This window comes from Bufo gargarizans, chromosome 4 (genome assembly GCF_014858855.1).
Source record: "Bufo gargarizans isolate SCDJY-AF-19 chromosome 4, ASM1485885v1, whole genome shotgun sequence".
Taxonomy (NCBI): domain Eukaryota; kingdom Metazoa; phylum Chordata; class Amphibia; order Anura; family Bufonidae; genus Bufo; species Bufo gargarizans.
The window spans coordinates 66,262,497-66,276,980 of NC_058083.1; the positions used below are offsets into that span (position 1 = coordinate 66,262,497).

The window sequence follows — 14,484 nt, forward strand, 5'->3', positions numbered from 1 at the left end:
GGCTGAAACACTAGGACTCAGCAGACTCAGAGGCTGAAACACTAGGACTCAGCAGACTCAGAGGCTGAAACACTAGGACTCAGCAGACTCAGAGGCTGAAACACTAGGACTCAGCAGACTCAGAGGCTGAAACACTAGGACTCAGCAGACTCAGAGGCTGAAACACTAGGACTCACCAGACTCAGAGGATGAAACACTTGTACTCAGCAGACTCAGAGGCTGAAACACTTAGACTCAGCAGACTCAGAGGCTGAAACACTAGGACTCAGCAGACTCAGAGGCTGAAACACTAGGACTCAGCAAACTCAGAGGCTGAAACACTAGGACTCAGCAGACTCAGAGGATAAAACACTAGGACTTAGTAGACTCAGAGGATGAAACACTTGGACACAGCAGACACTAGGACTCAGCAGACTCAGAGGATTAAACACTTGGACTCCCCAGACCTAGATGCTGAAACACTAGGACTCCAACATCTCAGCAGCCTCAGAGGTTTTTATTTTATAAGCCTTTAACCCTTAGGCTACCGTAGGTTTTTTCGTTTTTGCATTTTAATTTTTCTTTCCTATTTTCCTTGAGCCATAACTGTTATATTTCCGGTCACATAGCTGTATTAGGGCTTATTCTTTGCGGGAGCGGTTGTACTTTCTAATGCCAATACTAATTATGGCATAAAATGTAGTGGGAAGCGGTAAAAAAAATCTAAATGGGGTGGAATTGGAAAGAAAACGCATTTCCTCCAGTTTTACAGGTTTTGTTCCCACGGCAATTTGTTTATGGCAAAACTGACCCATGCCCTTCATTCTCTGGGTCAGTACGATTACAATGATACCCCATATGTAAAGGTTATTTATGTCTAAATAGTGTAAAAACATATAGTTAGAACAAGCAATAAGAGAACTCCAATATAGTACATACAAAACACTGGGGTCTAGCATGCAATACTGTGACCAAAGAAACCAATTAGAAACCCCAAAGGGAATGAAGAGAACACTCAAATAAAATATATGCCGTTTTATTAATACATAAAATATACACAAAATGACATAAGGCACAAGGTCATGGGAGGACGGGACGCCCTGTGTATCGGGGCAACAATCCCCACCCTCGCATGTACCGTACAGGGAAACAAAGCAGAGAATCCAAGGATACTAAACCACACACTGGCGGGTCTAATGTAAGTTACCCAGAATAACATATGACTAGATGGAAATCCAGCGTTGAACCCTATCTATACCCCTGCCGAGATGACATTGTGACAATTGCCCCTTTACTTGTTCTGCTCTTATTATCTCCATCAGCTATAAGCGCATTGGTGCGCTGCGGTGTGATATCGCGGGAGCGCTCCATTTTGCTGGTCTCCAGGGGAGCCGGGTGATGCGCGCTCCGGGGCTGTGCGATCGAGCTAGAGGGTATTGTGCCGAGCATTGTTTGTGCGTGGCCTCACCCCGCGGCTGGAGTGCGCTGTACGTGGTTCTCTGGTGACGCGCTCCTATGATGTCGGATTCACCATGCGCACTAATAATACCTGGTGTGGACCTCACTATATAAGATGGACACCTGTGTACATTTTCCACCTCCTGGCGAAACGCGCGTCGAGGTACAGCTCTGTGCAGACATCCGGTGCTTCCACACGTTATGAGTAATTGACGCACTCCTATGTTTGCTGCTAGTGTCTATATGTATTAGTTTTCCAGTATGTCTACTATGCACATTTTGGATTTGCATCTAGTCATATGTTATTCTGGGTAACTTACATTAGACCCGCCAGTGTGTGGTTTAGTATCCTTGGATTCTCTGCTTTGTTTCCCTGTTAGTACGGTACATGCGAGGGTGGGGATTGTTGCCCCGATACACAGGGGGTCCCGTCCTCCCATGACCTTGTGCCTTATGTCATTTTGTGTATATTTCATGTATTAATAAATCTGCATATATTTTATATGAGTGTTCTCTTCATTCCCTTTCGGGTTATTGGTTGGTTTCTTTGGTCATAAATAGTGTAAAAAATACATTGACATTTTTTAATCACCATATTCTGACCTCCATAACTTTTTTATACTTATGTCTACTGAGCTGTTTAGAGGCTCATTTTTTGCGGAACAATCTGTAGTTTTTATTGATACCATTTTGGAGTGTGCGTGACTTTTTGATCCAATTTTTGGGGGTAAGAGAAGCAATGAAAAAATGCTAAGCTGAAAGTGTTCGGCACAACTACCGAGGCCCCAATTGGCCACACGGGGCATCGGTAGGAAGCCTGAAAGCGAGCTTCTGGGTTTTTGTGCATTTAGATACCGTGATCTTACTTGGTCACGGCATCTAAAAAATTTAATTACCGCGATCAGCATTATTGCCGGTCACGGTAATTAGCCGCAGGTCTCTACTCTTTGAAACAGCAGAGATCTGCCGGCCAAGGCGCCCGTTGTACGTGCAAGCGGGCACCATATTTACACATCGCTCCAGCGCTGTACATGTACGGCGCTGGTAGCGAACGGGTTAATAGCCTTGAATGCAAACAAAACTTTATTATCATTTATCACACATAGATTTGTGCCCACCCTCTATTGAAGGACCTCTTTTTTTGATGTCCTGAATATGGCTTACAAACGTGTATCTTGGATGTGACTGTAACGATGAGAAACGTAAGAGATTATAGAGGACAGGAGAAGATTACTGGAAACACTGTACAACTGAGAGAAAGGTATAGGACCCAACTGGTCAGCTCTAGCTTGGACACAGGATAAGATACGGCCTCTAGCCTAGATACAAGATGAGATACGGCCTCTAGCCTGGATACAAGATGAGACACGGCCTCTACCCTGGATACAAGATGAGATACGGCCTCTACCCTGGATACAAGATGAGATACGGCCTCTACCCTGGATACAAGATGAGATACGGCCTCTACCCTGGATACAAGATGAGACACGGCCTCTACCCTGGATACAAGATGAGACACGGCCTCTACCCTGGATACAAGATGAGACACGGCCTCTACCCTGGATACAAGATGAGATACGGCCTCTACCCTGGATACAAGATGAGACACGGCCTCTACCCTGGATACAAGATGAGACACGGCCTCTACCCTGGATACAAGATGAGACACGGCCTCTACCCTGGATACAAGATGAGACACGGCCTCTACCCTGGATACAAGATGAGATACGGCCTCTACCCTGGATACAAGATGAGACACGGCCTCTACCCTGGATACAAGATGAGACACGGCCTCTACCCTGGATACAAGATGAGACACGGCCTCTACCCTGGATACAAGATGAGACACGGCCTCTACCCTGGATACAAGATGAGACACGGCCTCTACCCTGGATACAAGATGAGATACACGGCCTCTAGCCCAGATACAAGATGAGACACGGCCTCTACCCTGGATACAAGATGAGACACGGCCTCTAGCCTGGATACAAGATGAGATACGGCCTCTACCCTGGATACAAGATGAGACACGGCCTCTACCCTGGATACAAGATGAGACACGGCCTCTACCCTGGATACAAGATGAGACACGGCCTCTACCCTGGATACAAGATGAGACACGGCCTCTACCCTGGATACAAGATGAGACACGGCCTCTACCCTGGATACAAGATGAGACACGGCCTCTACCCTGGATACAAGATGAGACACGGCCTCTACCCTGGATACAAGATGAGACACGGCCTCTACCCTGGATACAAGATGAGACACGGCCTCTACCCTGGATACAAGATGAGACACGGCCTCTACCCTGGATACAAGATGAGACACGGCCTCTACCCTGGATACAAGATGAGACACGGCCTCTACCCTGGATACAAGATGAGACACGGCCTCTACCCTGGATACAAGATGAGACACGGCCTCTACCCTGGATACAAGATGAGACACGGCCTCTAGCCTGGATAGAACATGAGATATGGTCTCCAGCCTGGATAGAACATGAGATACGGCCTCCAGCCTGGATACAGGATGAGATATGACCTCTAGCCTGGATAGAAGATGAGATATGACCTCTAGCTCGGATACAAGATGAGATACGGCCTCTAGCCTGGATAGAAGATGAGATATGACCTCTAGCCCGGATAGAAGATGAGATACAGCCTCTAGCCTGGATAGAAGATGAGATATGACCTCTAGCCTGGATACAAGATGAGATACGCTCTCTAGCCTGGATACAAGATGGGATACGGCCTCCAGCCTAGATAGAACATGAGATACGGTCTCCAGCCTGGATACGAGATGAGATACGGCCTCTAGCCTGGATAGAACATGAGATACGGTCTCCAGCCTGGATAAAACATGAGATACGGTTTCCAGCCTGGACACGAGATTAGATACGGCCTCTAGCCTGGATACAAGATGAGATACGGCCTCTAGCCTGGATACAAGATGAGATACTGTCTCCAGCCTGGATACAGGATGAAATATGACCTCTAGCCCAGATACAAGAGGAAGCAAATGCAGGATTGAAGCGCTCACCCCGAGGCCTCCATTCTCCAACCTGACCAATCTGGGATCCCAAACAGAACCTGGATTCATCACTAAAGATGATATGGTTCCAGTCTGTACCACTGCAAATGAAGATGACGGTGGCTGGTGGTCAATGACAGGACATTTAATGGGTGTCATGGCACCAAATTTCCTTCTGCTATGCTCCTGGAGATGGTCCGGGCAGAGACGGGTGTGTAATGAAGGGGCTACCTGTGTCTGGATGGCGGACAATAAAACAATGGGAGCTGCTTGTGCTTGTCAGCAGATCCTCTCTACGGGAGGTCTGTCTGAGGCGTTCAGATCCTGTTCACCGTGTGTGCCTGCCGTCACATTACCACTGCTCCCAACAGCTTCGGCAGGGCAGCCTAGAGGGCAGGAAATTTGTCAAAACAACCATTCGGCTTCTTTCAGTCCAATGATCTCCCACCAAGAGGTACACTACCCAAAAGTGGCCTCTGGGAGCCTTTCAAAAGGGCAGTGGGGGGAGCACTTTTACTTCCCCTTGTGGTAAGACCCAGTGTCTAATCATACACCTGAGACAGAACTGCAGCAATCCAACCTTCCAGTCTGGGGGCAGTGTATTTCTGTCAGTGAGTGTATACAGCATCCAGCCATATATGAGCTGCGGACACAAAGTATTTTTTATTTTTTGGTTATAAAATAAAAAATACTTTGTATCCTCAACTGGGTTGTGAATTGTGCATTGTGTCCATCCGCTCACCGCACGAACCAAGTGCAGACGAGCTCCCCCCCATATACCACAATACGCACCAAAGTGGCGGCTTGGCTCCCGCCCATGGTCAACTTGGACGATATTCGGCTGCACCAACCCAGATCACCCCTACGATTTTACCTCCACCAGAATTGTACTACATGAAGTACAACCAAACCAAGGTGAGTAGCAACCACTCACCCTGGCTAGGAGCAAATAACAACATATCTTGTCCACCACCACCTAGGAGCGCCTTCTCCCCCTTTCTCTTTGGCCATTTAATCAATATATAAGCTGCGGCACCCCCGGCATGTGTGGGCCTTGTAGACTGAAAACCATTTACTAGCCACAGGGCTGGTCACGGCCACAAGCTTCTGAGGTGGGAACCTGAATGTCTCTCCTCGCCACCGGGGTGCACCTGGCAGACTGGCTGCTGTTCCACGGACACGGACTGGCTGCAGCCGAGCTCTCATACGGGCGCGCCCTGTCACCTGTATGTATAATATATAATATCCTGCATGCACCAAGGGGGGCAAGTCTGCCGTAAAAGATATCACAGTGGCGTATACGGTTCATATAGTTTTACATCACACGTACAGTGGGGAACAGAAGTATCTGAACACCCTGCCATTTTGCAAGTTCTCCTACTTAGAAATCATGGAGGGTCTGACGTTCACATTGTAGGTGCATTCCCATCTGAGAGACAGAATAAAAAAAAAATATTCAGGAAATCACATTGTAAGATTTTTCCAGAATGTATCTGTCTTGCACGGCTGAACAGAAGTATCTGAACACCTGAGAAAATCTGTGTTAATATTTGGTCCAGAAGCCTTTGGTCAGACGTCTCCTGTAGTTCTTGACCAGGTTTGCACACACTGCAGCAGGGATTTTGGCCCACTCCTCCACACAGATCTTCTCCAGATCTTTCAGGTTTCGGGGCAGTCACTGGGCTACATTGAGTTTCAGCTCCCTCCAAAGATGTTCTATTGGATTCAGGTCTAGAGACTGGCTAGGCCACTCCAGAACCTTGATATGCTTCTTATGGGCCGCTCCTTGGTTATCCTGGCTGTGTGCTTCGGGTCCTTGTCATGTTGGAAGACCCAGCCACGACCCATCTTTAATGCTCTGACTGAGGGAAGGAGGTTGTTGCTCAAAATCTCACAATAAATGGCCTCATCACAGTTGTCCTGTCTCCTTCGCAGAAAAGCCCACCCAAAGCATGATGCTACCCCCCCCCCCCCCCATGCTTCACAGTAGGGATGGTGTTCTTGGGATGCAACTCATCCTTCTTTTTCCTCCAAGTTTAGACCAAAAAGTTCTACTTTGGTCTCATCTGACACATGACTTTCTCCCCGGCCTCCTCTGGATCATCCAGATGGTCATTGGCAAACTTCAGACGGGCCTGGACATGTGATAACTTGAGCAGGGGAACCTTCCATGCAACGCATGATTTGAAACCATGACGGCGTAGTGTTCTACCGACAGTGACCTTAGAAACTATGGTCCCAGCTCTCTTCATGTCATTGACCAGCTCCTCCCTTGTAGTTCTGGGCTGATTCCTCACCTTTCTTATCATCAGTGATACCCCACGAGGTGAGATCTTGCATGGAGCCCCTGTCCGAGCGAGACTGACAGTCGTCTTTAGCCTCTTCCATTTTCTAACAATTGCTCCAACGGTTGATCTATTTTCACCAAGCTGCTCGGCAATTGCCCCGTAGCCCTTTCTAGCCTTGTGCAGGTCCACAATTTTGTCTCTGGTGTCTTTTGACAACTATTTGGTCTTGCCCATGGTAGTAGTTGGCGTCTGACGGACTGTGGGGTGGACAGGGGGTCTTTAACCACTTCAGCCCCGCTAGGTGAAACCCCCTTCATGACCAGGCCACTTTTTACACTTCTGCACTACACTACTTTCACCGTTTATCGCTCGGTCATGCAACTTACCACCCAAATGAATTTTACCTCCTTTTCTTCTCACTAATGGAGCTTTCATTTGGTGGTATTTCATTGCTGCTGACATTTTTACTTTTTTTGTTATTAATCAAAATGTAACGATTTTTTTGCAAAAAAATGACATTTTTCACTTTCAGCTGTAAAATTTTGCAAAAAAAACGACATCCATATATAAATTTTTCGCCAAATTTATAGTTCTACATGTCTTTGATAAAAAAAAAAATGTTTGGGCAAAAAAAAAAATGGTTTGGGTAAAAGTTATAGCATTTACAAACTATGGTACAAAAATGTGAATTTCCGCTTTTTGAAACAGCTCTGACTTTCTGAGCACCTGTCATGTTTCCTGAGGTTCTACAATGCCCAGACAGTAGAAAACCCCCACAAATGACCCCATTTCGGAAAGTAGACACCCTAAGGTATTCGCTGATGGGCATAGTGAGTTCATAGAACTTTTTATTTTTTGTCACAAGTTAGCGGAAAATGATGATGATTTTTTATTTTTTATTTTTTCTTACAAAGTCTCATATTCCACTAACTTGCGACAAAAAAATAAAAAATTCTAGGAACTCGCCATGCCCCTCACGGAATACCTTGGGGGGTCTTCTTTCCGAAATGGGGTCACTTGTGGGGTAGTTATACTGCCCTGGCAATTTAGGGGCCCTAATGTGTGAGAAGAACTTTGCAATCAAAATCTGTAAAAAATGACCGGTGAAATCCAAAAGGTGCACTTTGGAATATGTGCCCCTTTGCCCACCTTGGCAGCAAAAAAGTGTCACACATGTGGTATCGTCGTACTCAGGAGAAGTTGGGGAATGTGTTTTGGGGTGTCATTTTACATATACCCATGCTGGGTGAGAAAAATATCTTGGTCAAATGCCAACTTTGTATAAAAAAATGGGAAAAGTTGTCTTTTGCCAAGATATTTCTCTCACCCAGCATGGGTATATGTAAAATGACACCCCAAAACACATTCCCCAACTTCTCCTGAGTACGGCGATACCAGATGTGTCACACTTTTTTGCTGCCAAGGTGGGCAAAGGGGCACATATTCCAAAGTGCACCTTTCAGATTTTGCAGGCCATTTTTTACAGATTTTGATTGCAAGGTACTTCTCACACATTTGGGCCCCTAAATTGCCAGGGCAGTATAACTACCCCACAAGTGACCCCATTTTGGAAAGAAGACACCCCAAGGTATTCCGTGAGGGGCACGGCGAGTTCCTAGAATTTTTTATTTTTTGTCACAAGTTAGCGGAAAATGATGATCTTTTTTTTTTTCTCTTTTTTCCTTACAAAGTCTCATATTCCACTAACTTGCGACAAAAAATAAAAAATTCTAGGAACTCGCCATGCCGCTCACGGAATACATTGGGGTGTCTTCTTTCCAAAATGGGGTCACTTGTGGCGTAGTTATACTGCCCTGGCAATTTAGGGGCCCAAATGTGTGAGAAGAACTTTGCAATCAAAATGTGTAAAAAATGCCCTGCAAAATCTGAAAGGTGCACTTTGGAATATGTGCCCCTTTGCCCACCTTGGCAGCAAAAAAGTGTCACACATCTGGTATCGCCGTACTCAGGAGAAGTTGGGGAATGTGTTTTGGGGTGTCATTTTACATATACCCATGCTGGGTGAGAGAAATATCTTGGCAAAAGACAACTTTTCCTATTTTTTTATACAAAGTTGGCATTTGACCAAGATATTTTTCTCACCCAGCATGGGGTCACATGTGGGGTATTTATACTGCCCTGGCTTTTTAGGGGCCCTAAAGCGTGAGAAGAAGTCTGGAATATGAATGTCTAAAAATGTTTACGCATTTGGATTCCGTGAGGGGTATGGTGAGTTCATGGGAGATTTTATTTTTTGACACAAGTTAGTAGAATATGAGACTTTGTAAGAAAAAACAAAAACAAACAAAAAATTTCCGCTAACTTGTGCCCAAAAAAATGTCTGAATGGAGCCTTACAGGGGGGGGTGATCAATGACAGGGGGGTGATCAATGACAGGGGGGTGATCAATGACAGGGGGGTAATCACCCATATAGACTCCCGGATCACCCCCCTGTCATTGATAACCCCCCTGTAAGGCTCCATTCAGACGTCCGTATAATTTTTACGGATCCATGGATCGGATCCGCAAAACACATGCGGACGTCTGAATGGAGCCTTACAGGGGGGTGATCAATGACAGGGGGTGATCAGGGAGTGTATATGGGTGATTACCCCCCTGTCATTGATAACCCCCCTGTAAGGCTCCATTTAGACGTCCGTATGCGTTTTGCGGATCCGATCCATGTATCCGTGGATCCGTAAAAATCATACGGACGTCTGAACGGAGCCTGACAGGGGGGCGATCAATGACAGGGGGGTGATCAATGACAGGGCGGTGATCAATGACAGGGCGGTGATCAATGACAGGGCGGTGATCAGGGAGTTTATATGGGGTGATCATGGGTGATCAGGGGTTTATAAGGGGTTAATAAGTGACGGGGGGGGGGGGGGGTGTAGTGTAGTGTAGTGTAGTGTTTGGTGTGACTGTACTGACCTACCTGAGTCCTCTGGTGGTCGATCCTAACAAAAGGGACCACCAGAGGACCAGGTAGGAGGTATATTAGACGCTGTTATCAAAACAGCGTCTAATATACCTGTTAGGGGTTAAAAAATTCGGATCTCCAGCCTGCCAGCGAGTGATCGCCGCTGGCATGCTGGAGATCCACTCGCTTACCTTCCGTTCCTGTGAGCGCGCGCGCCTGTGTGCGCGCGTTCACAGGAAATCTCGCGTCTCGCGAGATGACGCATATATGCGTGACTGTGCGTCAGCCTGCCACCTCCGGAACGCACATGTGCGTTAGGCGGTCGGGAGGTGGTTAAAGAGCTCAGACAGGTGCTACTAAGTTAGATTAATGAGTGGAGTAGAGGTGGACTTTTTAAAGGCGCAGTAACAGGTAATTGAGAGGCAGAATTCTTGCTGATTCTCAGGTGTTCGGATACTTCTGTTCAGCAGTGCAAGACAAGTACATTCTTCAAAAATCATACAATGCAATTTCCTGAATAATTTTTTAATTCTGTCTCTCAGATGGGAATGCACCTACAATGTGAATGTCAGACCCCTCCATGATTTCTAAGTCGGAGAGCTTGCAAAATCTCAGGGTGTTCAAATACTTCTGTTCTCACTGTGGCGGCACAGGACATGGGGCGCATATATCTGTATATTGGGGTAGACATCAGAAGGTACTTTGGAGAACTCCAAATCTTCTGTGGATGTAGGCTTGCTCATACCTTTGTCTCTCCATGTAATCCCAGACAGACTGGACGATGCTGAGATCAGGGAGGCTTCTGATTGGTTCCAGATGTATTCTGCAGCAGGACAACAACCCTAAACATCCAGCCAATGTCATTAAGAACTATCTTCAGTGTAAAGAAGAACAAGGAGGTGATGATATGTCCCCCACAGAGCCCTGACCTCAGCAACATCCAGCCTGTCATTACATGAAGAGACAGAAGGATCTGAGCAGGCCTACATCCAGAAGATCTGGGCTTAGTTCTCCAAGATGTTCACAACAACCTCTGCGCCTTCAGAAACTGTGCAGGTGTCCCTAGGCGGTCACCCCAGACACTGAAGGGATTTACATTTCCTTCTCTTTGCATTTTGTTCATTGATAAAAACAGTAACACATCAGTGACAGCATCCAGACATGTCCCACACAAGAGTATATGGGTTCAAGGGAGATGAAGAACGGACAGAGGACGGCGCCTGATAGGTGAGTATTGGTGGAGGATGACAAAGCCGCTACCAGAGGACGTGATGGAGACACAGGAACCACTCAATCCAGGACCAGCAGCGGGAACACCGAGGAGGAAGAGCACCGCAGGGTACACAGGACACGGGGTGTATATATGGGGGTACACAGGACATGGGGTGTATATAAATAGGGGTACACAGCAGGACACGGGGTGTATATATGGGGGTACACAGCAGGACACGGGGTGTATATATGGGGGTACACAGCAGGACACGGGGTGTATATATAGGGGTACACAGCAGGGCAGGGGGTGTATATATGGGGGTACACAGGACAGGGGGTGTATATAAAAAGGGGTACACAGCAGGACAGGGGGTGTATATTTGGGGTACACAGCAGGACACGGGGTGTATATATGGGGGTACACAGCAGGGCAGGGGGTGTATATATACGGGGGTACACAGCAGGACACGGGGTGTATATATACGGGGGTACACAGCAGGACACGGGGTGTATATATACGGGGGTACACAGGACATGGGGTGTATATAAATAGGGGTACACAGCAGGACAGGGGGTGTATATTTGGGGTACACAGCAGGGCAGGGGGTGTATATATGGGGGTACACAGCAGGGCAGGGGGTGTATATATACGGGGGTACACAGCAGGACACGGGGTGTATATATGTGGGTACACAGCAGGACAGGGGGTGTATATACGGGGGTACACAGCAGGACACGGGGTGTATATATGGGGGTACACAGCAGGACAGGGGGTGTATAAATGGGGGTACACAGCAGGACACGGGGTGTATATATGGGGGTACACAGCAGGACACGGGTGTATATATGGGGGTACACAGGACAGGGGTGTATATATGGGGGTACACGGCAGGACAGGGGGTGTATATATATGGGGGTACACAGGAGATGGGGGTGTATATATGGGGGTACACAGCAGGACAGGGGGTGTATATATGGAGGTACACAGCAGGACAGGGGGTGTATATATGGAGGTACACAGCAGGGCAGGGGGTGTGTATATGGGGGTACACAGCAGGACAGGGGGTGTATATATGGGGGTACACAGCAGGACAGGGGGTGTATATATATGGGGGTACACAGGAGATGGGGGTGTATATATGGGGGTACACAGCAGGACAGGGGGTGTATATATGGAGGTACACAGCAGGACAGGGGGTGTATATATGGGGGTACACAGCAGGACACGGGGTGTATATATGGGGGTACACAGCAGGACACGGGGTGTATATATGTGGGTACACAGCAGGACAGGGGGTGTATATACGGGGGTACACAGCAGGACACGGGGTGTATATATGGGGGTACACAGCAGGACAGGGGGTGTATAAATGGGGGTACACAGCAGGACACGGGGTGTATATATGGGGGTACACAGCAGGACACGGGTGTATATATGGGGGTACACAGGACAGGGGTGTATATATGGGGGTACACGGCAGGACAGGGGGTGTATATATATATACGGGGGTACACAGCAGGACACGGGGAGTATATATGGGGGTACACAGCAGGACAACGGGGTGTATATATGGGGGTACACAGCAGGACACGGGGAGTATATATGGGGGTACACAGCAGGACAGGGGGTGTGTATATATATATATATATATATATATACGGGGGTACACAGCAGGACACGGGGTGTATATATATGGGGGTACACAGCAGGACAGGGGGTGTATATACGGGGGTACACAGCAGGACACGGGGAGTATATATGGGGGTACACAGCAGGACAGGGGGTGTATAAATGGGGGTACACAGCAGGACACGGGGTGTATAAATGGGGGTACACAGCAGGACACAGGGTGTATAAATGGGGGTACACAGCAGGACACGGGGTGTATAAATGGGGGTACACAGCAGGACACGGGGTGTATATATGGGGGTACACAGCAGGACACGGGGTGTATATATGGGGGTACACAGCAGGACACAGGGTGTATATATGGGGGTACACAGCAGGACAGGGGGCGTATATATGGGGGTACACAGGACGGGTGTATATATGGGGGTACACGGCAGGACAGGGGGTGTATATATGGGGGTACACGGCAGGACAGGGGGTGTATATATGGGGGTACACAGGACGGGTGTATATATGGGGGTACACAGCAGGCCAGGGGGCGTATATATGGGGGTACACAGCAGGACAGGGGGTGTATATATGGGGGTACACAGGACGGGTGTATATATGGGGGTACACGGCAGGACAGGGGGTGTATATATGGGGGTACACAGGACGGGTGTATATATGGGGGTACACAGCAGGAAAGGGGGCAGTATATTTTGGGGTACACAGCCGGATATGGGGAGTATATTTTGGGGTACACGGCAGGGCACGGGCTGCACACTTCCACACACAGACACCGGCGGGGCCCTCACATTTCACCGGCTGGGGGTTGGACTGCTTTCTCCTCGGCATGGCTCCTCCCTCCCCCGGTACTTCCGGCGCCGCTCTCGGTATTTCCGGTGTGCAGTCTTCAGTTGGGCACCCTCATGTTTCCGGCCGGAAAGAGTATTCTCGTCACTTCCGCTGCGTAGCGCTGACTTCCGGTGCTGGCCCGAGGAATGCTGGGAGATGTAGTTCCTTAGGGCTCCACACCCGGTAATGGCTGCCCCCCTGGCGAGTACGAACAGAGGCACTAGATGCCATAGCAACCGGCTCATCACCCTGGTAACCAACAGAACTGTGACGTGATTGGTGGCTGAGGCCACAACCTCTCTTTAGCGCTGTACAACGGTCTATATGAAGCTCCGCCCCTTATAGCAGTGACGTCATGATGATTCAAGAGTGACGAAATAGCAATGCACAAAGGTTATATGAGTCTAGGGGCTCATATAATAACACCCCATACACTGCCCCTGTAATGACAACACCCCATACACTGCCCCTGTAATGACAACACCCCATACACTGCCCCTGTAATGACAACACCCCATACACTGCCCCTGTAAAAACAACACCCCATACGCTGCCCCTGTAAAAACAACACCCCATACGCTGCCCCTGTAATAACACTAACACCCCATACACTGCCCCCCCCCATACACTGCCCCCCCCCCATACACTGCCCCCCCCCATACACTGCCCCCCCCCCATACACTGCCCCCCCCCCATACACTGCCCCTGTAATAACAACACCCCATACGCTGCCCCTGTAATAACAAACACCCCATACGCTGCCCCTGTAATAACAACACCCCATACGCTGCCCTGTAATAACAACACCCCATACGCTGCCCCTGTAATAACAACACCCCATACGCTGCCCCTGTAATAACAACACCCCATACGCTGCCCCTGTAATAATAACACCCCATACGCTGCCCCTGTAATAATAACACCCCATACACTGCCCCTGTAATAACACCAACACCCCATACACTGCCCCTGTGATAACACCAACACCCCATACACTGCCCCTATAATAACACCCCCCATACACTGCCCCTGTGATAACACCAACACCCCATACACTGCCCCTGTGATAACACCCCATACGCTGCCCCTGTAATAATAACACCCCATACGCTGCCCCTGTAAT

The 14,484-nt window shown here is 48.4% G+C and overlaps 1 protein-coding gene across 2 annotated transcripts in view; it reads right to left on the reverse strand.

Moving 5' to 3' along the window:
* LOC122935332 (zinc finger protein 513-like) overlaps window positions 1–13,444 on the reverse strand; it is a 71,730-nt gene extending 58,286 nt beyond the window's left edge. For both annotated transcript variants that reach the window (XM_044291099.1, XM_044291098.1), the window contains exon 1: window positions 13,322–13,444. In XM_044291099.1, the coding sequence (XP_044147034.1) occupies window positions 13,322–13,361 (40 nt within the window). In that variant the 5' untranslated portion in view covers window positions 13,362–13,444. The remainder of the gene's footprint in view (window positions 1–13,321) is intronic.
* Between the last annotated feature and the right edge of the window lie 1,040 nt (window positions 13,445–14,484).